At 41.7% G+C, this 22,654-nt stretch overlaps 1 protein-coding gene across 1 annotated transcript in view; it reads left to right on the top strand.

Moving 5' to 3' along the window:
* Nucleotides 1-22,654, top strand: part of piezo1 (piezo type mechanosensitive ion channel component 1 (Er blood group)) — a 189,374-nt gene that overhangs the window by 91,281 nt on the left and 75,439 nt on the right. The window contains exons 14-25 of the mRNA XM_074675606.1: nucleotides 515-696; nucleotides 1,113-1,261; nucleotides 1,541-1,699; nucleotides 3,199-3,305; nucleotides 3,441-3,604; nucleotides 3,692-3,868; nucleotides 5,982-6,107; nucleotides 6,212-6,412; nucleotides 6,643-6,847; nucleotides 12,855-12,959; nucleotides 14,689-14,845; nucleotides 15,093-15,336. Of these exons, the coding sequence (XP_074531707.1) occupies nucleotides 515-696; nucleotides 1,113-1,261; nucleotides 1,541-1,699; nucleotides 3,199-3,305; nucleotides 3,441-3,604; nucleotides 3,692-3,868; nucleotides 5,982-6,107; nucleotides 6,212-6,412; nucleotides 6,643-6,847; nucleotides 12,855-12,959; nucleotides 14,689-14,845; nucleotides 15,093-15,336 (1,976 nt within the window). The remainder of the gene's footprint in view (nucleotides 1-514; nucleotides 697-1,112; nucleotides 1,262-1,540; nucleotides 1,700-3,198; nucleotides 3,306-3,440; nucleotides 3,605-3,691; nucleotides 3,869-5,981; nucleotides 6,108-6,211; nucleotides 6,413-6,642; nucleotides 6,848-12,854; nucleotides 12,960-14,688; nucleotides 14,846-15,092; nucleotides 15,337-22,654) is intronic.

Below are 22,654 nucleotides of genomic sequence, written 5' to 3'. Positions count from 1 at the left end.
TCATGATCCACGCACCGACTTTGACAAGATCTTCTTAGAACTGGCAGACCATTTTCCCAGACAGCTGATTGGTCAGGAGGTGGTGTTTTTATACTTGTTGATCTCTGATCCAGCGAAAGACATGGGAACATGGTGTTTTATCCTGGTGAACCAGTGTTGCAGGATGGAAAATCCAGGGCTAATCTTGAATTTACCACCATAAAAGAAAATCCAGCTTAGTAGTACAGGACACATTTCCACCACATTTGACACACTCAACGGCTTGTCTGTCTACTACATACTGCCATCTCAGCAATTTCACCTTAAGCTCAGTCAATAGTTTTCGTGTGCTGCATCACGTTAAATCTTCAGAGTATCCACATGAACTTTACATTTGTTGTATTTGTTTACATATATATTTTTTAAACATTTTTTCAACAGTTCTCTCTGCAGTGTATCTTCAGTAACTCTTCTTCTATCCTTTTCATGAAGTTTTAAGTCCTTTCCCTGTCTCATCTTTTAATCCTCTTTCCAGGGGAGAAGGCTGCCAATGAGTCAGTGCTGAAGGTTTTGGGAGGCATGGTTATGACTTGTTATGCCAAATATTGGATCTATGTGTGCGGAGGGATGTTCATTATGGTTTCCTTTGCTGGAAAACTTGTTGGATACAAAATTGTCTACATGCTGCTGTTCCTACTCTGCCTCTGTCTCTATCAGGTAAGATCAGGACCATAGAGCCAGGGCCAGGTCTTCATTTCTAAATCATGTCTGTTTTAAGTTAAAGGCCCTGTAAGGGCACAGTGATTTTGAAATAGTCTCACTTTAATATATTTTTCTGTTCATAATCCAGGATCTAAAATAAGATTATTGGCAGCAGTTGGAGACTTCTAAATGTTGTTTCTCAGTATCTGTGGTTGGGTCAGATTTTCACAGGAGAATACACTCATTATCAGCACGTAGAGCAACAGTCCCTTTGATGATGAAGTAACTCGTGGATTGTTACCATGCTGCTCACCTGTTTATTTTTTATTTATTTATTTTTTGTTTTATTTTGTTTGTTTTGTGTACCTGTTGGTAGTTAATGATCCATGCAGTATGTTCACAATGGAATGAGTAACCTGTGAATTTCTCAGGTGTATTTCTCTCTGTGGAGGCGTTTATTGAAGCTCTTCTGGTGGCTGGTTGTTGCCTACACCATGCTAGTGCTGATCACCATCTATACGTATCAGTTTGAAGACTTCCCTGGATACTGGAGGAACTTCACCGGTTTCACAGAAGAGCAGTAAGTGGTCATAGAGGATATTAAGATGTAGTAGAATCCCATGGTGTCCAAACATGTCTTCTTGGGTTCCTACTTTTTCAGCCTTAACAACAAAAACAATTGTAAATTATTGATGATGATGATGATGATGATGATGATGATGATGATGATGATGATGATGATGATGATGACAGATTTCTTGTTGTCATTTCCCAATTTTTATTTTTCCTCTCGCAGATTTTACGTGTAGAAAATGAACACAGTAACGTGATGGGTGTGTCATGCTGCTTTCTGTCTTAGGCTGGCAGCAATCGGTCTGGAGACGTTTGCTCTGTCTGAACTCTTCACCAGTATTCTGATTCCTGGTTTCTTCCTGCTGGCCTGCATTCTGCAGCTTCACTACTTTCACAAACCCTTCATGAAGATTACTGACCTGGAACATGTTACACCTCTACACAGGTGAAGGGACACACACTTATATCTGGAGGTATTATTGTAGCAAAAATATTTGTGTGTGTAAATGCATCTACAAATATGTGAACTGGCCCAAAAATATGTGAGTCAATCCACAAATGTGTAAATTGATTTGAAAATGCACAAACTGATCCACAAATGTGTACATAGATTTTCAAATGTGTAAAATATTCACAAATGTGTACACAAATCCACAAATGCACTCATAAACCCTTCCGTAAGCAGAGGGTTAGTTTGCCCTGAGCTCAGGCTCGCAGGCACTGGCTGCCAGGAGCTATCATAGCAGCACTGTTGCTCAGTCCCTATGCATTCCACACCCTCTTTGGCTCTTTTGGATTATTGTCGTGAGTTGCAGTCCTGCTGGTGTGGTGCAGTGAAGATGATGGACCATTTATCGCCTGGTGTAAGTAAAAGTTGGAGTTTTTCATTTCAGTTTAACATTGCCTATCTTTGTGGAAAAAAAATTATAACAATGTCTACCTCAGGACTGCAAGGCACCACAATAATCCACAAGAGCCAAAGAGGGTGTAAAATTCATTGCGGCTGAGGCACAGTGCTACAATAATAGCTCCACCTGGAAGCCTGCGCCTGGGAGCATGAGCTCAGGGCAAACTAACACTCCTCTTACAGACAGATTTTCTCTACGCATTTGCAGAGCACTCACACATCAGGACTGTAGCCAAAATCACATGTACACAGACATCCAATTGAGGGGCCTGCCTCAATTGTAACCGATGATATGTGTGTATTTTCAGGTCTTGTAGAAAAAACACTCAGACTTTTCAGCCTTTTAAGACACAAATATTTTTGCTACCATAATAGCTCCATACCTACACACCTATACAATCCTTCCACATGATAATAATAATAATAATAATAATAATAATAATAATAATAATAATAATAATAATATCATTATTATTAAAGATTTTATTTTCAAAGGGGATAACATGCAACACAAAGAGAGATGTAAAGTTTGAGGAACTTTTAAACACCTACATTGTTGCACAAGATCATGATGACAGCAGAGTCGGAACACCAATAGGAGGCCTCGGCTAATGTTAAAGTGTCTGCCAACCAGAATCCTCACACCCCTGTCTTATTACTGAATCGCCTCGTTATACCACTCTCCAACCACCACACCTCACCTCTTTGAATATAACTTGTTCCTGCTAATTTTCCATGTATGAGGAATGATGAGAAGAATGATAATTAAGAAAATATTGCTTCTCCAAACAATTATTTTCATAAAAAATGGAACAAGATCATTTCTGGTATTTGCCTCTAAGCAAAAGAATGTTTGGGATATACAGAATTTACAACTTCATTAAATTCACTAATCAGTTTCCAGAGGGTCCAAAGAAGGTTTTTGTCTGCATCGTGTTGTATTTATCTCAACACTGTGTTTTGCCCTGTATTTCCCACCATTTAAACAGCTCGTAGATTATTTCTGTGCTACACCTGACAAAATAATTTGCCACCAGGGTGAAGAGCAGTCAGAGAACGATGCAGAGTGACCGTGGTACTGACGGGGTGAACTTTGAGGAGGAGGACCTGGTGACGAATACCGATGAGGAATCTGAAGAAGAAGGTGGAATCAACACCAACTGTTCACATTTAGACGCATTTTCAAACTGATCTCCTTTACACAGTCTCTGTTTCTTCTTTCCACCATCTGCCCCTTCCTCCATCCCTCTGTGTGTACCCATCATCATCGTCTCAGTAGACTCAATGCCCAGTAAATGGGGTCTGGTGATGGACAGGCTGCTGTTTCTCTCCAGAAAGTTCTCAGACATCCTTACAAAACTTCAAGTGTTTCTCTGGAGGCTTCTAGAGCTCCATATCCTCAAGATGGTTGCCTTTTTCTCCATGTGGGTTGCAGTTGAAGAGGTAAAGGCAGGTGGTGTTGCTGTTGTGTTTTTGTAAGGGGGTTGTTTGACCTGAGTTATATTCTCCACTCTGATCCTCTGTCTGCAGCCTTCTGTGATGAATCTGGTTCTAGTTGTGTTGTGGTCTCTGGCATTGCCGTACAGTCGTTTTGGGCCTATGGCTTCCTGTCTGTCTACAGTCTGGGTTTGTGTCATCATCATGTGTAAGATGTTGTACCAACTCAGTGTCGTCAACCCTGTGGAGTACTCCAGTAACTGTAGCCTGGTAAGACACACATCACACCAACTGTATCTGTTAAAGCAGGGGTTCTCAAACAGGGGGCACCCCACGTTATGGCGAGGAGGGGCAGGGTACTAAGTACATAGTTCTGGTAGATCTTTTTTCTTTAAAGTTTTTTTAGATGTTCATCGTCTCTCTTCACTGGTGATGTTTGTCTTTTGGTTTTGCACGCTCTGTATGTGTGTAAGTCCTGCACTGACCTGCACAGCAGACAAGAGAGTCACAAACAATTTAACATAAACCAGAGGACTGAGTGAATTGCACCCATGGTTTCCCTAAGAAACAGCAATAAACCTCTGTGTTTCAAATGCCAAAACCTGATCATTATGAATGTTGTTCCTCCACAGACGTGAAGTGTTGACGCATATTTATTCTGCTTTTTCTGTCAAAGCAGCTAGCTCCATAGCTAACAACTAACAGCTGACTGTCACTCACAGACAGATCACAATGGTTGCCATCTTGGGACAGGGCTGTTCGATCACTCATAATATTAAAGTCAAGTCAAAGCATGGACTTTAAAAATTTTGAGCAATCTACAGTTATTTCAACCGATTTTCGAATAGCTTAATCTGTTATAATCATCAGAAATGTAGTTATTCTACTGCAAACTCAAAAATAATTAAAACCATTGAATTCGACAGAAAAATTAAATTAAGGAGATAGGAAGCCACGTTAATAAGTTTTTTTTTTTTTTTTTTTTTTTTTTTTTAAACAATCCTTTGAAAATCCATCAAGAATTTAGTGAGTTACGTATGTTTGAGTAAATCATCCACCTTACCTCTGACTTCAGTACTGCACACCGGAGCTGTCCCCTGTCCCAAGATGGCCACCGGTGACCATGCTGCTGCCTATACACAAATACACAGATAGCTAATACAGGACGTCAAGAGAAGGTCAGACGCTTAAGTGGAGTGAAACCTCCTTTACTGTTTTCATTTTTTTTCTAAAACCATTCATTTTTTTCGTATAAAGTTGTAATATTAAAAAGGAAAGCATAAACACAAATTACAAGCTGCAACTAAACAATTATGCATTTACATATACATTGAATAAACATACATATACATTAAATGCAATGAATAGATACTAAACTTAAACATTTCAACAAAACAAGCTGGAGATGGGATTTCCTCACAAAGCTTTTCAAGGCATAAACTATGCAGAGAGAAAAAGGTGGCTGGAGCTGCAGGCTGACCAGGAAGCAATGACTGCAGCTTCTCCTGACAGAGGCTCCAATGCGTGGCGTGGGCATTTCACATGACCAAACTAACCAATAACAGTGGTATGGCACACGTAACAGGGAATGTTATGTGTGCACATCACAAATATGATTGATTTTGTTTTCATTATAATCAATTAAAGCCATGATAGATCTGATTATGGATAGTTTTGGGCAGGAGGAAAAGCACATTAATTTATTACAATTGTAGAATTACTACCTTAAAGTAAATAATCTTAAATGTTACCTTAATCCTCTGTCAGACATCACCAAAAGTGACACTTGTTTCTCAGGATTTACAGGTCTCAGTAAATTCAGTTTTGAATAAATCTGCTAAATTAGTCATTTAGCTCATTATGAATTTTTAAGAAGCTCATTTTCCCCTGATTTTTGGATCAATATGTAAAGAATAAAAAATTATAGACAGTATTTCAAATAAATTACATTTCTGCAAGTTCACAAGCAAAGTACATGCCTCAGAGTGGATATCAATTGATAAGGTAATTAGGGGGTAGCAGTGGGCTTGAGGGGGCCTGAAAATAGTTTTATATCCATTAGGGGGTCCAGCTAAAAGAGTTTGAGAACCACTGTGTTGAAGGCAGGATGACTTATTTCATCTGGTAGTTTCTACAGCTACTATTGCTGTTCCTCTGCTGCAGTCTGCAAGAGTAGGGTGTTAAGTGTGACAGCTGTGTAAGTACAGACCTGAATGAAGTGAAGACTCACTCTGACTTCAACTGTGACACTCAGAGAGATTTTCAAAGACTTGTGTCTTGAAGTCGCTGAAATAACCTGGCCTGATGTTGTTGTTGCTGGAAACTGCAGTCAACATTTTCATGGTGGTGCTTTTGAAACTGTTTTCTGCTTTTTTCCTCACAGCCTCTAACAAACGAAACCAACCTGTTACCAGAAGAGATGATCAACTCATCCCTGTATAAAACACCAGTGGATCCAGCAAAATGGTTTGGGATCAGGAAAGATGCCACTGTCCTGGGATACAGCAAGGTAAAGTGTCTTTAGTTGTGTCTTTAGTTCAACTGCTCTGGATTACAGGTAATCAAAGCTGTCTTTATTACTCTCTGTCTCGCTCTGTCTCTCTTTTATTTTAGAACCATTTAGTTGTGCTGATGTTGTTGGTGTTTGAGGCTACAGTCTATCGTCACCAGATTCACCACTACCTTCAGCTCCAGAGATCTCCACCATCCATCCCTGCTCTGTTCCCAAATGCAACCAGGGACACTTTGGACCACGGCCTCATATCCTGCCTCAAGTACCTGCTCAACTATTCCTTCTACAAGTTTGGTTTAGAGGTATCTGGAAAATCACTTACTGGGGCTTATAGGACTGGATAATGTTACAAAATATACTGAATGAAGGAAAGCCATCTTGATCATGTGAAACTATGTTCCACGTTCCTTTAGGTGTCAGGTTAAGACATTAGTCTTATTCCTGTAAAAAGAGGAAAGCCAATGTCTCATGTTCTGCTTTTAGTTCATTTTAATGTCTAAAAACCCATCTTCTGTTTTTGATGTCTTTAAAGATTTGCCTCCTGATGACGGTGAATGTTATTGGCCAGAGGATGAACTTCATGGTGATAATCCATGGCTGCTGGTTGGTAGCCATCATGGTCAGGCGACGGCGGGCTACCATTGCAAAGATTTGGCCTAAATATTGTCTCTTCCTCTCCGTCTTCATGATTTTCCAGTACCTGCTGTGCGTTGGTATACCACCTGCTCTCTGTATGGGTGAGTCCTGATATAGAATTAAGAGAAACTCGAGGACAAGGTGATGCTGAACAACTGTGCTTCTGTGTTCTTCTAGTGTTCTTTTTAAAGACAAAAAAGGTATTTTTTTACCTTGAAAGTTGAAAAGAACACTAGAAGAGTAAAGATTCTCAGAAGACAAGATGAATCTAATCAGTAACTTGTGCTTCTGTGTGTTTAGGACCTCTTTTATCTGTAAACATGCCAGTTGCAGCACTCAATGTCCTATAACACAGTCTGTAGGCCCGTGAAGAGATTAAGAGTACTGTGCAGACCTGCTTTGAGGTCTGCTCAGATGTGCTGCTCCACTGATCAGCTCTGTCTAAAGGCATTCCCCAACACTTCCTGATTGAAGAGGGTTATGGTCCTGACCCTTGTTTGCAAGTGTCACAGTAGGAGAGATTTCACAGGAAGTTATTGATGATTTTTGGAGATAATAATAATAATAATAATACATTTTATTTCAGGGCGCCTTTCATAGCACTCAAGGTCACCTTACATAGGGTATCAGTAAAAGTGCATTTAAAGAAGAGTAAAAAACAAGTTTAAAAAGAGACATAAAAAACAAAGACAGTGTAGATTATCAGAGGGAGTATGCAAGCTTAAACAGGTGAGTTTTGAGTCTTGTTTTGAAGAGTGGAAAGGAGTCAGTATTGCGGATAGAAAGATTACATATCATCTTGAAGTCACGGCTCTTAAGTCCACATTGGAGGAATATATGAATCATTCTATTGTTGATAAGGATGATAAAAAAGCTTCAGTTACAGACTAAATTTACAGGTCCCCGTGCAAACCTCATAAACAGCATCTGGTTAGCATCAGCATCTCAGACAACAAGATAGGGGATCGGCATTGGTCATGACAAAAATATAACCTCCTTTTTACCATCTTTACCAAGAGTGTATCTTTGTAAGTTTGGAGCTACAGTATTTACACTGAATCATTCAGTATAACGTTTGCCAACTTGTGTTATCTTGGCTATTATAGATCAGCTAATGAAGCTAAGTACCAGAAGCTAACATTAGTTTAACGAGAGCCCTTTGGACAACAGCTGACAATGATGTATGATCCCAACAAACAAAGAGACATGGAGAACAACGCAGCTAGGAGCTAACATTAGGCTAACCTTAGCTAGCGTTAGAGAAAACCCCAAAGCGACCATCAGACTGCAGTGGTGGTTCTAGTGTTAAGATATCTTTATATTTCTTTACAGCAAAGTCACAATCTGCTGCCTCAAATACGATGCCAGCTTACCTTAGAACAGGTGGAGACATCCTTGTTATTTTATTCACACAGAGTTGATGTTGCGGTCTACTACACAACTTTATCCAAAGAAGACACTTTTCTCTGTTGGGATGTGTCTTAGGAAAGGGTTAAAAATACACTCCCTCACCCAGGCTCTCAAGATACCTTGTGTCAAAGTTGCATCTACCCCATGACACTGACCATTTTTAAACTGAAAACATCGGAGAAACCTTATGAAACTGAACACAAACTGACTTTCTGCATTGCATCTAAATGGATAGAATAGAATAGAATAGAATAGAATAGAATAGAATAGAATAGAATAGAATAGAAAATACTTTATTTATCCCCCAGGGGAAATTCAGGAGTCACCGCAGCATTTAAGAAAACAAAAGTAAGAAAGAGTATAGAAAGTGCAAAAAAGTCCATAAGAAATTAGATGACGACATCCTGTCCACCACTCGTCCACCACTCTCCAGCCCAGTCAGTCTCCACCTCCACAGGGTACAGGACTGAGCCTCCCAAGCAGTCTGTTCAGTCTCTGTCTCCTGGATCCTCTCTGCTCAAAGCAGGCGAAGCTCCTACAATGTGGGGCCGGCGTCCGATGTCAGCTCTGTCAGCCACGTCCGTGAACAGCACGATGCCACTGGGCTAGCACGGCTAGCTCGTCCATCCCCCGGGACTAGATCCCACGTTCCCAACAACGATGGATGGAAGGACAGGTCCACGTCGTCACCTCCCAGCTCACACCCGAGAACCAGCACGTCGTCCTCACCTCCTCCTCCTCAGCTCATCAGGCCCTACACTAGTTAGCATTGACATGCTACAGGCTGCTAACAGCTAATTTCACATGTAAACAATGCAGCCATGGTTACATGTAGGATCTCCAGAAAAACACAGGAGAAAAGTAGTAAAAATTGTCGCATAAGCCACAAAAAGTTTGGTATCCGTGACTGACAATGAACCATACAAAGTGATGATCCACTCCAAATACAAAGATGATGAAAAAGAGACGAAAAAAATTACAAGAAACGGACAAAGACGAGAGAGCTGCTGCAACAGGCAGCTACTTGGGCAGCGCCAAATGTCAATGGATGTCCAGCACAGAATGTCTACGTGTATGGGAAGGCTATACCCGTTGTGATTGGCTCATCAAATTTGTTCCAGACTGCTGGTTTGCAGGATGAGTGTGTGGCCAGTCACCAGTGTGTTAGATTACATGGGTGCAACAGCAGTCCACTCGAGTGACTATGCATGTGTGTGTGTGTGTGTGTGTGTGTGTGTGTGTGTGTGTGTGTGTGTGTGTGTGTGTGTGTGTGTGTGTGTGTGTGTGTGTGGTGTGTGTGTATGTGAGTGTGTGTGTTTGTGTGTTCAAGGGTGTAAATATATTTGCACCACCATGATGTGACACTGCTAGGAATAAGATTTCTTTCTATGAGGCATCATTACAACAAAGAAATAATCCACCAAACACATGTTTCCAACTTTGGTTCTAAGTTTATATTCTAACATTTTTTCATGTAAACTCAAAGCCTCACATTCTTTTGTTTGTCTCACATTTCCAAATTAATGATGCCATATTCCAGCTCCACAGGATCTTTCTGTTCCATGAAACTCAGTGTTGGTCTCATGTCTCATTTTTTTTTTTTTTTTTTTTTTTTTTTTTTTTTTTTTTCGAATGATGCGCTTCTAGCGGTAGCAGCAAAGTTTGGCAGCTCTCTGTTATTACTCTGCTTTTTTAGCTATATTTTTATCTTTAATTGTTTCTTTTGCTAATTTTTGCTCAATACTGGACTTTTTTGACAACAACTCATGGATATGTCTGCTGGAAGGAGAGTTTATTCAAGAGAGGAGCTTCTTGCATTACGATGGAGCAAATCTGGAGGACATCACCCTATTCCTGCTGAGATAAAGAAGCCTTTCCGAGGATGTCGTGCTGGTGCAAAGTTAAAGGCCAGGAGATGGAGATACAAGCCCTTTCTTCCTTCAGTCATCATGGGGAATGTCAACTCTCTGCCCAACAAAAAGGATGAACTAGAGATACTGGTGAAGACACAAAATGTATACCGTGAGTGCAGCCTCATGTGCTTTACTGAGACCTGGTTGAATCGAAACATCTCTGATTCCTGTGTGGATATCCCTGGCTTCACGCTGATACGTCTGGACAGAGACACCAAAGCTAGTGGCAAGACAAAAGGAGGTGGACTTGCTTTATACATCAATCAGAGATGGTGTAATCCTGATCATACTACAGTCAAGGTGAAGATGTGTTCTCCGGACATTGAACTGTTGGCAGTTGGTATGAGGCCATATTACCTTCCCAGAGAATTCAGTCATATAATAACAATCCTCGTGTACATTCCACCCAAAGCAACTGCTGAAGTTCCATGTGATGTTATCCAAGAAACTGTTGCCAGGCTACAGACTCAACATCCTGAGGCTCTCATAATAATATCTGGAGACTTTAACCATGTTAGCCTCTCCTCTCATCTCACTGGATTTAAACAGTTTGTTAATTGCCCAACCAGAGTGAACAGAACACTTGATCTTCTATATGCCAACGTCAAAGATGCATACAGTGCCACTGCATTACCACCACTGGGCAGGTCGGATCACAATCTGGTTTTACTTCAGTCTTGTTACAGACCCTGCGTATTGAGGCAGCATGCAACTACTGTAACAATTAGAAAATGGACACCTGAGGCCAGTGAGGCTCTGAGAGACTGCTTTGAGTGCACAGACTGGAATGTATTGTTAGAAACAGATGAAAATAGTATAGATATTGATAAACAGGTTGACTGTTTTACTGAATACATCAACTTCTGTAAAGACAATATCATACCATCAAAGACTGTACTCCGTTTCCCCAATAACAAACCCTGGATCACAAGTGACATCAAGGATATCCTCAATCAGAAAAAGGAAGCCTTTAGAGATGGCGACAAAGAACGGCTCAAACTGGTGCAAAAAGTGCTGAAGAGGAGATTAAGGGAGGCTAAGGTGAAATATAAAAAGAAAATTGAGAGACAACTACAAAATAATAACATGCGGGAGGTGTGGAGAGGAATCAACAACATCTCTGGATATAACACAAAGACAAGGCAGCCAATTGTGGGTGATGTTGAACGTGCTAATGAATTCAACCAGTTCTTCAACAAGTTTGACACAGCGACCACTTCCTCTTCTACTGCTGCTCCTTCTACACATCTGTGTCTCTCCACCACTCCTGCTACATCCCCTCTTACACCTGTGCCTCTTCAACCGTCACCGTCTGTCACAGCTTTAGGAGTGAGGTTAGAGTTAGGAAGACTGTGCTCAGGGAAGGCTGCTGGTCCAGATGGTGTGTGTCCAAGACTGCTTAAGGACTGTGCTGCCCAATTGTGTGAACCCCTTCAGAGCATCTTCAACCTGAGTCTACAGTTGGGTCAGGTCCCGGCTCTGTGGAAAACATCTTGTATTGTGCCGGTACCAAAACTCAAATGCCCAGCTGAACTTAACGACTACAGACCAGTTGCCCTCACCTCACATGTTATGAAAACCTTTGAGAGGCTGCTTTTACGTCTGTTGAGACTTGAGGTCAAAGACACACTAGAACCTCTGCAGTTTGCATATAGAAATCATATTGGAGTGGATGATGCAGTTACATACATGCTCCACCGTGCCCTGTGCTATCTAGAAGAACCTGGCACCTATGTAAGAATTATGTTCTTTGATTTTTCAAGTGCATTTAACACCATCCAGCCCATGATATTGAGAGATAAGCTCAAAGACATAGGAGTGAACCCATCCTTTGTCTCCTGGATCACAGACTATCTCACAGAGAGGCCACAGTTTGTCAGGTTGGGAAACTGCGTCTCTGGGACGGTCATGAGCAGCACGGGGGCTCCACAAGGAACTGTTCTGGCTCCATTCCTATTCACACTTTATACTGCAGACTTCAAATACAACTCTGAGTCCTGCCACATCCAAAAATACTCCGATGACACTGCTATTGTGGCGTGTATCCAAAATGGACAGGAATCTGAATACAGGGATCTAATAAAAGCTTTCTGTGACTGGAGTCATAGAAATTGTCTCTTACTGAACACCTCAAAAACAAAGGAAATGATTGTGGATTTCCGAAAGTCTGGGCTCTGCCATCAGCCAGTTAACATCCATGGGGTGGACGTGGAGGTGGTGCCAACCTACAAATATCTTGGTGTACATCTGGACAACAAGTTGGACTGGTCCCTTAATACAGATGCACTCTTTAAGAAGGGGCAGAGCCGTCTCTTTTTCTTAAGGACGCTCAGATCAATTGATGTCTGTGGAAAGCTGCTGCAGATGTTTTATCAGTCCGTGGTAGCCAGTGCTTTGTTTTATGGTGCAGTCTGCTGGGGAAATAGTTTAAAGCAGAAGGACAAGAGGCGACTGGAAAAACTGGTGAAGAGAGCTAGCTCTGTGGTTGGATCCAGTTTGGACTCACTGGAGGCTGTGGTGGAAAGGTATACACAGAAGAAAGTGGAGGCCATCATCCGTCACTCTGATCACCCACTTCACAACATCATAGTCCAGAGGATCAGCAGCAGGGGACGCCTTACCTCTGTGCGCTGCAGGACCGAGAGGTTCCGAAGATCATTCCTCCCTGCAGCCATCAGAGTGTACAATTCTCTGCTTGGAAGAGTGCCCAAACAACTTGAATTTCCCTCCGGGGATTAATAAAGTATGACTTATCTTATCTTATCTTATGTCTTTTGTCCTGTAGACTACCCATGGCGTTGGAAGACTCCAATCGTGATGAACTCTGCCCTCATTAAATGGATCTATCTGCCTGATTTCTACACAGTGCCTAATTCCAGAAATCTCATAGGTTTGAAAGCTTTCTCACTGTGTGTTTTTTCAACTGTGTGCTTTCCCAAAATCAGTTCAATCTGTAAATCCAGTTTGTGAGGACCCTGAGCTATTGCATGCTGAGACTGTTTGCTCAGATAATGCTAAAACTCTCACAGAAAAGTCTTGATGTGTCTCGTTGAGACAGAAATACCATGAATAGGATAGCTGACTAAGATAGAGACGAGCAGATTTAGTTAACATCTTTCTGTGGGTGACAGAAGGGAAGGTCAGAGTTCATGCTCTTATCTGCATGCACAATGTGGATTTTAGAAGAAATTTCTCTGTCTCAGTACAGTTCTGGGGCTTCATTTATAAAATAGTGTGTAAAATTCTTGCTAAAAAAACATACGTTACCAAAAACCTGAAAATGGTGTGCGCACAAAATGTTTCTGATTTTTAAAACCATTCATGTGCACACCTGCACGCAGTGTTCCTTTTATGAATCAGGATCCATTTGGAAAAGTATGCACATGGAGAAGATGTAAATTCGCCCCTGGCACGCCCATAATCATCTATAAAATGATCAATGCAAAGAATGAAAATCTATACAAACAAAGGTTTCCATTTGCTGTATTGCAGTGACAACCAAAAGTTCAGACCCCCATCAGAACTTTTGGGAACTTTCTGGCCTAGAAATAGGTTTGTGAATGAAGTGAGGGATCAATGGACTTATGGGCAGTGTACTGCAGTAGGATCACAAACTTCATAAAAATCAGAGAATGACACTTTGTTGCTGCTGCAATCATTCTGTCCCAATTCTGAGCCAAAACATCCATAGTTCTTCATTATGCACCAGGATATCTGAAATGTTGACATGTTTCACTGACTTGTTCATCTATTTTCAGAGAGGACATGTCAGTTAGCAGTCTGCCTCACTCTATTCATATGAATAGCAAGTTAATACTTTGAATTGTTGGCCATGTTTTTTGGTGAGAAACTCTGTTCTGCGATGAGTTATAAGGGTATATAGACCTAATGACCATGTCAGAGATCCGCAGACTTGATATCCACTCTTGAATCATTTACAGAATAAATATGTGCAGCTGATGAAGATGTACTGAGTATGGAGGAGGCAAATTTTGACTTTACATCAGTTATTACATTAGTGTCCGGTCTTATAAGGTCTGTCTGGGACAATGAAGGAGAGACGGTGCTGGAGATATATATATATATATATATATATATATATATATATATATATATATATATATATATATATATATATATATATATACGGTTTACTATATCTGGTGGACTTTTACTTTATTTTTTGACATTTATACATTGTAATAATGAAAGTGACTTATTGGAAACGGCTCACTACATGCCTTATTACAGTCTAAATAAAACTGTTGGTTTGAATGATGGTGATGGCGTTGGTCTGTCAGTAAAGTTTGATATTTAGTGATACAATGTGGGAGAGACATCAATATCTATCTGCAGGCTTCAATTCACCTCTTCACTTTCTGTGTCCCCAGTTTCCCTCTCTTCATAATGGTTATGTGTAAGAATTAAAGTTTATGCACTGCTGCGCACATTCTCTCTCCAAATTTACCTTTGTGTGAGAGGAGGTGTATATTTCAAGCCCCATTTTGTGCATAAGCAAGCTTTATAAATGAGGCCAGAGCTCTAAAGCAGAGGTCAGTGTTCCTGGTCCTTGCTCTTCATAGTCTTTAAATGTGCTCTGTTCTGATGCTTGTCTGCAGCTGACTTTGTGCTGCTGATGTGTGCGTCTCAGCAATGGAAGGTGTTTGAGCGTGAGCATACAGAGGAATGGTTGGTTCTCGCTGGAGAAAACACAGATGACCCTGAACCAATGGAAGGTCGGCTCTTTAACCCTGCACCCAACTTTATTTACTGCAGGTAATATGTTTCTCTTTCTCACTCCCAGACTCAAGAAAATGTGTTTTTTTTTAAACCTACCTTTAATATAATACTAGTGTTATATTAGTAATACTATCAATAATAGAAGCAAAGGACCATTCTCCATTAAACCTGGCATTTTCTCCCTCCCCTATTGCTCTCTTATCAGCCTCAGACAAGGCCTCTTTACTAGTCAAATCTAAGTTGTTTGGAGATGATTCACCTGCTCCCTTCTACCCTCCCACAGAAGTTACCTGGACATGGCCAAAGTCTTGGTGTTTCGTCATCTCTTTTGGTTGGTGCTGTCCGTGGTCTTTATCACCGGGGCTACCAGGATCTCTGCCTTTGGCCTTGGCTACCTCCTGGCCTGCTTTTTCTTCCTCCTGTTTGGGACTCAGCTGTTCGTCAAACAACCGAGAACCCGCCTGGCTCTGTGGGACTGTCTCATCATCTACAACGTGGCAGTGATCATATCGAAAAACATGCTCTCAGTAAGTATGAAGCTCTTTTCTGTTCGTCTGACTGTTTTGCTTCGTGAACAAATCATGTCACAAATCATGTCACAAAAGCACAAGCTGCCAGCAGGTGTGTGCACACAGAGGTTCAGAAGCTGCTGCAGAGCAAAGTGGCAAAGCCGGAAGCAGCTGAAAAAAACAAGTGAGAGAACAGGATGGTGAAGGGAGTAATGTTCTGATGCTGTGTAAAATGTTGGTATTGTCAAATCGTTTAAAGCCACCTGAACAGATTTTTTCAGCAAGGTCTCTAAAGCCCTGTTTCCATCTAGTGGTTCAGCTTGGTTTGTCTCAGTACAGCACACATTTTGTGGCGTTTCCTTCCATAAAACCGGGACAGGTCCCCAAATTACTGACCTGTTCTGTCCCACTTTTTGGTACCCTTCAATTGGGTGGCCAGACATACCACTCCAACCCCAGAAGGTGGAACTAGAGTCACTGCAGTCCGTTGATTGGTCAAAGAACATAGGTCTGAGCCTCAATGTAATGGTTGTCGTGGAAAAATTGTTCCTTAGTCGGGATTGTAGACGTGAAAAGATGATTCTCAGATGAATCGTGTCTTTCTAAAGTTGTATTGTTCTCTACAGAGAGGTTTCGATGTCACAGAGTAAGGAGTCTGCGGGAGGAAGAACAGCGGTGCTACAGGATGATGTACTTTTTATACACTCTAAGAGGAAGAAAGCTCAGAGCTGTCTCCCCCAAAATACTTCATGCCCTTGTATGGTAAATTTGTCTTGCACCCTTAGCACAATTACACAAGACAAGAAACACAGGATTTAAGACTGATGTAAGGGAGTTTTCCGTGCTTTCAGACAAACAACAGGAAACACTCCCCATAGCAGATGGGAGACAGTGTGTTCTAAGTTTAACATAATATTATTTGAAGCATTCAATGATAAAATTTTCCATTACAAGGTCTCTGTGGTGGAACTGCAAATTAGCCATTGTCAAGATTTTTTTCTTCCATGGCATGAAAAAAAAAACTAAAATATTTGATTTGTTCACAAAGTTACAGACATACATTGGAGAGTTAATAAAGCTTACACAACAAAAAAAAGACATAAATATTTGTGGAATTACCAAAAAGTACAGTTTGATTACATTTTTAAACAAATCTGTTTTTTGTTGACTGCTCAGGGACATGCAGTCCGCTAGAGAGGACACGTCTGTAACTTTAGGAAAACTTCAATTTTTTTGAAAAAAATAAATTGAAACTGTTTTCATGCCCCTAAATGGTAAAAACACTTCAGGTACATATCTTGGCACAGGCTTTTATATTTCATGCATCAGAGGGATGAGGAAATGTTGTATATCTTGATATTTTCATGGCGTTCGGTGAGACACAGAACTATGAATGGAAAGTGCCACAGACGTATGTGAACTGTTGGTATGGCCTGATTCAGAATGGTCCTGTACTTCTGTCAGTACCAAGTCCTGCTCCTGATGGCATCAGCTCTCTGGGTACATGGGTTCCAGAGTTGGGTATATAACTTCAAGTAACGAACGTTACAAGTAGTTAAATTACTTTTGATAGGAATGAGTAGTGTAACGGCACTACGCCTCCTAGATTAGTAGTTAAACTAGAGTTACAAATGAAACGCCACGATTGTTACTTTTACAATGACTGCAAATAGAGCAACCAAAATATTACTATTTAAGCTGAGTTCTTTTTATTACCACCAGTAGATTGAACGGTGGCCATACGAGCAACTACTCGCTATCTCTTCCGGGTCAGGGCTGATGGAACTGTCACAGTAAAATTGGTTGCCTTATAAAAATCTGTGCCCCACTGACAACACTGCACTCCCTCCTACTGTAAATTCCCCTTTTAACGGATAATTTTGGTTTATACAGCTTTAACATTGTTTATAGCATGAAGTAGAACAAAATACTCACCCAGAAGCCTTTCCTGATCCAAGCAGTGCTTTGGGAGATATTTAGATCCAAAATCGTGCAGCGGACGTCCGTATAATGGGATCCATCGGAGGCATAGACAGCGCCGCTCCTAAAACTGCATTAATCGTCCAAAAACTCGTGTTTTTCACCAATATTCCATCATGGTCCGCTCCAAGTTGGTGCTCTGTTGCAGTAGTGTCACTCCAGACAGCGCTGTTTGGCTGTAATGACCTCTGAACTCACCAAGACATTGGGTGCGTCTCAATGCGTTAACTTCGTGCTTCCTCCGTCCTCTCCCCTCCACGACACCGGAAGTACTTTCCCAGTCACCATTTTGAAGACTGTCCCAAAGCGATAATTGCGCTCAGAGGAGAGAGGAGAGAGGAGACTGATCGGAGGAGCTATGATTGAGGAATCACGAGAGCCGGCTTTGCGGAAGTCTTTTCACTGACCGACACGCCCCCATATGGAATATCACTCTGATTGGAGGCTGCAGCGGCTCAGACTTCACATGAAACTTCACAAAAACACAACGGACTTTAATGAGAGAAAAGACGAGCTGAGGACAGGCACAGAGGATCGTTCAGAAACTGATCATAAATCTGGTAATAAAGTGTTTGCTGTGAGTTTAAAGCACAAAACACTGAACACAACCATCATCAAATCAATATAATCAGAGGATTAATAAAGAAAACTGACTGATCAATAATATCTTCCTGAGACACAATAAGGTGGGTTATGTTAATATATTAATTAGTGCTGTCAGGCGATTAAAAAAATTAATCTAATTAATTACAGGATTTGTAATTTATTAATCTAATCAATCGCATTTTAATCTCATATCAGCTAAAGGTCCCAAAATAAAGAATTTGAATTCTAGGACATTACAAAATTGTAGTGCAAGACTAATCAATTGAGTACACCAAGAAGAGAAGATTTGAAATCCACATTTTTATTGGTAAAGTGTGCTTCATGAATGAAATTAGAAAGAAAAAAGTTCAAGCACATCAGCAAACCAATTTTGAATCTAAACCTTCACAGGCTGAGGTTGGGTGTATGGATGGCATGAGATGAACTGGCAATAGGTGAAGTGATTTTTGAGACATACTCATAAACTGACGAACGGGTAAATCAGGAGGTGTTAGAGGTTAGAAGGAGAATAACAAGAGCTACAATATCTGGAGCATAACAACTCAAACCCAAAAGAGAAACTGGGGCTACAGTATCAACTCTTCAAATCAAAAAGCCACCCCAAGCTAACGTTACAGGATCTGACAACAGACAACTATGTCTCCTTGAGCCAGTTGCTCAAACAAACAAGCTTGTTTACATTGTCTGACTGTAAAGCTGCCCTCTTCTTTTGTATGATGTTACCTGCGAGGGAAAAGAGTCTCTCACAAGGCACAGAAGTGGCAGGAGTAGCCAGGTATTTGCGAGCAAGAAAGGACAGCTGTCCATAAGCTCCTGCATGAGCTGCCCACCACTCCAGTGGACACTCATGCATTCCAATGCACGGCTCAGCTTTGTAGCGGGCTTGAGGCCCCTGCTCCTCCTTGTCCGAGTCAGAATCTGAAGACAGCAGGAGGAGGCTCTTCTTTGCTGCTGGCTCATCCTCTGTGGGTTGAGGGGCAGAAGGTCCCGCTTCTGATCCTCCCAGCATCTCCTCAATCCAGGTCCACACCTTAGAAGAGGGAAAATTAATTTGTTGCATAGGACTTTCTAACCAAAGCACTCGCAAAACACTGGTCTTCTCAGCCACACACATACCTCATCCCTCTCATTCCTGTGTATGCTCTTCAAGTCCTTGAATCGCGGGTCGAGGGCTGTAGCCACCTTCAGCCATTTGTTGTTGATGTTAGCCATGCGTGCATCTATGTCCTTTGAAAAGGTGGTCTTGAACTTTATCATGTAGCCTGGATCCTCATCATTGGGATCCATGACCCGGTTGAGATGGCAGAGTGCGGGGAGCACCACAGAGCATGAAACATAGCTCTCACCTCCAAGCAGCTCAGTCACATATCTGCAGTGGAACAAAAAAATGGCAATAATGAACTCACATCACTACTAACGTGTGTGTTTGTGAATGAGAGACAGTGGTTTATGGGAGGGAGGGAGAGGTGAGTGTATAAAAGGGGAGAGAATAAGAGGTGTGCGTGTGTGTGTGTGCGTGTGTGTGTGTGTGTGTGTGTGTGTGTGTGTGTGTGTGTGTGTGTGTGTGAATGAGAGACAATGGTGTGTGGGAAGGAGGGAGGGAGGGGTGAGTGTATGAAGGGGGAGGGAATGTGAGGTGTGTGAGGTAGGAAACAGTCTCACCTTGTGGATACGTCCTGAACCAGGGGCTCTCTGGCTTGTCCGAGGGTAGTCTGCTGTTGGTGCAGTTTTTCTGTACTGGCAGGGCTATGCTTAAAGTGGCCGACTATTTTGCGGCACTTTGCCAGGGCGGCATCAAAGCTGCTGTCCTCAAGGCAGACTGTGATAGTTCTTTGCAGCATATGTGCAGCACATGGAATGTGCTCGAAAGGCAGCTGACGTGCTGCTGCAACCATGTTTCTTGCACTATCGGTTCCTTGCGTTGTCACTTTGTTTTCAATCTTCCATTCCTTTGTCACAGCATCAAACTGCTCGGCGCATGCATCGGCATGATGACGGGTAACAGTTTTACGCACAGTTAATGCAAAAGACTTGAGTTTCCACTCTCTATCGATGAGGTGAGCGGTGACTCCCAGGTAGTTATGATTGCTTACCGATGTCCAGTGATCGCTCGTTAGGGCGACATGGCAGGCCCCTGCCAGCAGCTCTTCCTTTGCGGTCCTCTCATCACTGTACAGCAGGTGAAGTCTTGTCATCACCGTAGCTCTCGACGGTAGCTGGAAATTAGAGTCAGATGACGCTATCCGAAACGCCTCCTGTAGGCCCTCGTCTTCCACGATTGAAATTGGCCTGCAATCAGCAGCAACCCACTTTGCAATTGAGTTTGTTAGTTTTTCTGTCGTGACTTTGCTCATTCGTTTGCCGAATTCAGCAAGCGTGGACTGGCGGGCTGAGCTCACAGTAGCATTAGCCGCACCTCTAACAGTGGAACTTGACCGAACATGTTTCGCGTTTAAATGATACCGCAGGCTGGAGCTGCTTCGGTGATACGAAAATTCTTTTTTACACAAAGTACAAATAACTGCGTTCTTGTTAATAGTCCCGTCTTGATTCTTTTTATAAATCAACTTGCCATCCAAAGGTCCCAGTTGGCTTGCCTCGCTCTCCTGTGTCGCGTCCATGTCTGCTGTCACTTCGCTTTTGATTGGTGGCGCTGGAAGTAACCTACGGGTCACTCAATGGGCCAAATTTAAGACGTTTGCGCCTTGACTTGCCAGTCATGATTAATTGCGTTAATTTTTGTAGCGCGTTAATTTGCATCGTAATTAATTAATCTAATTAGCGCGCTAAACTGACACCCCTAATATTAATATAACTCACCTTATCTGATCATGAACTCTGAAGCTTCAGAGTTAAAGGATAAATAATTCATAAATAATCTCACAATTACGCATTTTACTGGTAAAGGGATCCGTGTTCTTCTAAACAGCACACAGAATAAACAGATAGCAGGTTTTCTTCATGGTAACGTGTGTGTTTAACTGGTAAAAGGAACAGACAAATCTCTGTTACTGTTTCTGTTTGATCAGAGTTATTACAGCGCACATGCCCAGACGCACAAACAGCTGTTAGAGCTGACTGACAGATGATTCAGAGGTGATCAGCTGATGCCGTCATCACTGAAACACGTAGCTTCATGTGACGTTCCAAAGGAGAGGATGTCCCATTGCCCTAAAAACCAATCTCCTCCGTTCCTCTCTCCTCTCTTCATTTCCTCGCGTCTCTCCCATGCATCTCTGGTGGGAGGGACTAAGACGAAAGAGAACGACGCAAGTGGAGGAAGGAAGGATGGAACTTTGGAGCTTTGAGACGCACCCTTTGTTTACATTTGCTCCTCAAAGAAAGGAGTACTGTGCATGCGCAGTACTCTCTGGAGAGCCGACTGCGCATGTGCAGTACTTTCTGGAGAGCTGACTTTCTTTGAGGAGCAAACGTAAACCAAGGGTGGATCCGAATAGTCCTTCCCAAGTCCTTTCCTATCCACTTTACCTCAACCCCGATAAAAAACGTCACAGGGTCAAGGGAAGGAGGGGAAAAGATGAGAGGAAAGGAGAACTGCGGCCAAAGAGGAATTCGACTACACTTTCACTTTGATGTCATATTTATGTGATGACAATTACTTGTGACGTAGGTAAGCCACGACGAACTACAATGTTTGAAAATGAACTACAAGAAGCGCATTTGTCCTGTGCCTTATCTCACATGGTTTTTTCGTGTCTTCACCGGCTAACATCAATAATCCATGATCAGTGGAGATGTGATGGGGTTTTGTCTTTGGTCATACAGTGTGTGTTTCCTGCTCACAGCTGTGAGGTTTGTGAGAGCATCTATAAATGTTGACAGTCTGAAGCCTGATAACACAAGAGGACTGTCTTGGATAATACAGCAGACTGTCAGAAACACTATACCCCCTGTTTCATTCACATATATCATTATGAACATTGTTTGAATTTATTATATTTGGAGTATTGTAAAAGTCCACATTTGTCCTTCTTTTATTGATTTTAATAAACGTTATTACTTCTATCACTAGTGATCCATTGTTTCAGTTCGGAATTGCAACCAAACTTTTCGGGTTATAAATCTTTTTGACATTCATGAATTGTGAAAACAATAAACACATTCAGGCAGACACATGATGGTAAATGTTAGAAAAGCCACAGTCTTGCACATAATTTCTGTCCCTTCTCCGTCGTAAGTTTCCATAAACTTTCGTCAGGAGCCGTATTTATACACGTCACGTGCCGCAAGGCATTATGGGGCGTTTTCTTCTCCTTTCCTTTTGAAAAGGATGGTCCGGTGTTTCCTAAGCTAAAGGAGATATTAAAGGAAGCAACGACCCTCCTTTCCTTAACTTTTGGAGAATTCGAACAGCATTTATCATGGCTGACGCTTAAATGCTTCCGGGTCATTTCTTCAGAGTTTTTGGACGATTAATGCAGTTTTAGGAGCGGCGCTGTCTATGCCTCCAATGGATCCCATTATACGGACGTCCGCTGCACGATTTTGGATCTAAATATCTCCCGAAGCACTGCTTCGATCAGGAAAGCCTTCTGGGTGAGTATTTTGTTCTACTTCATTCTATAAACAATGCAAAAGCTGTATAAACCGAAATTATTCTTTAAAATGGGAATTTACAGTAGGAGGGAGTGCAGTGTTGTCAGTGGGGCACAGATTTATATAAGGCAACCAATTTTACTATGACAGTTCATATGCACATTATTTGGATTTTGTAGAGCAGGAGGAGAAG

The sequence above is a fragment of the Halichoeres trimaculatus genome, unplaced genomic scaffold, assembly GCF_033239565.1.
Source record: "Halichoeres trimaculatus isolate MK-OKI-2021-1 unplaced genomic scaffold, fHalTri1.1 fHalTri1_scaffold_8, whole genome shotgun sequence".
NCBI classification, from domain to species: Eukaryota; Metazoa; Chordata; class Actinopteri; order Labriformes; family Labridae; genus Halichoeres; species Halichoeres trimaculatus.
Note: the sequence above shows the minus strand (reverse complement) of the source record. Positions and strands in the feature narration are given on the sequence as shown.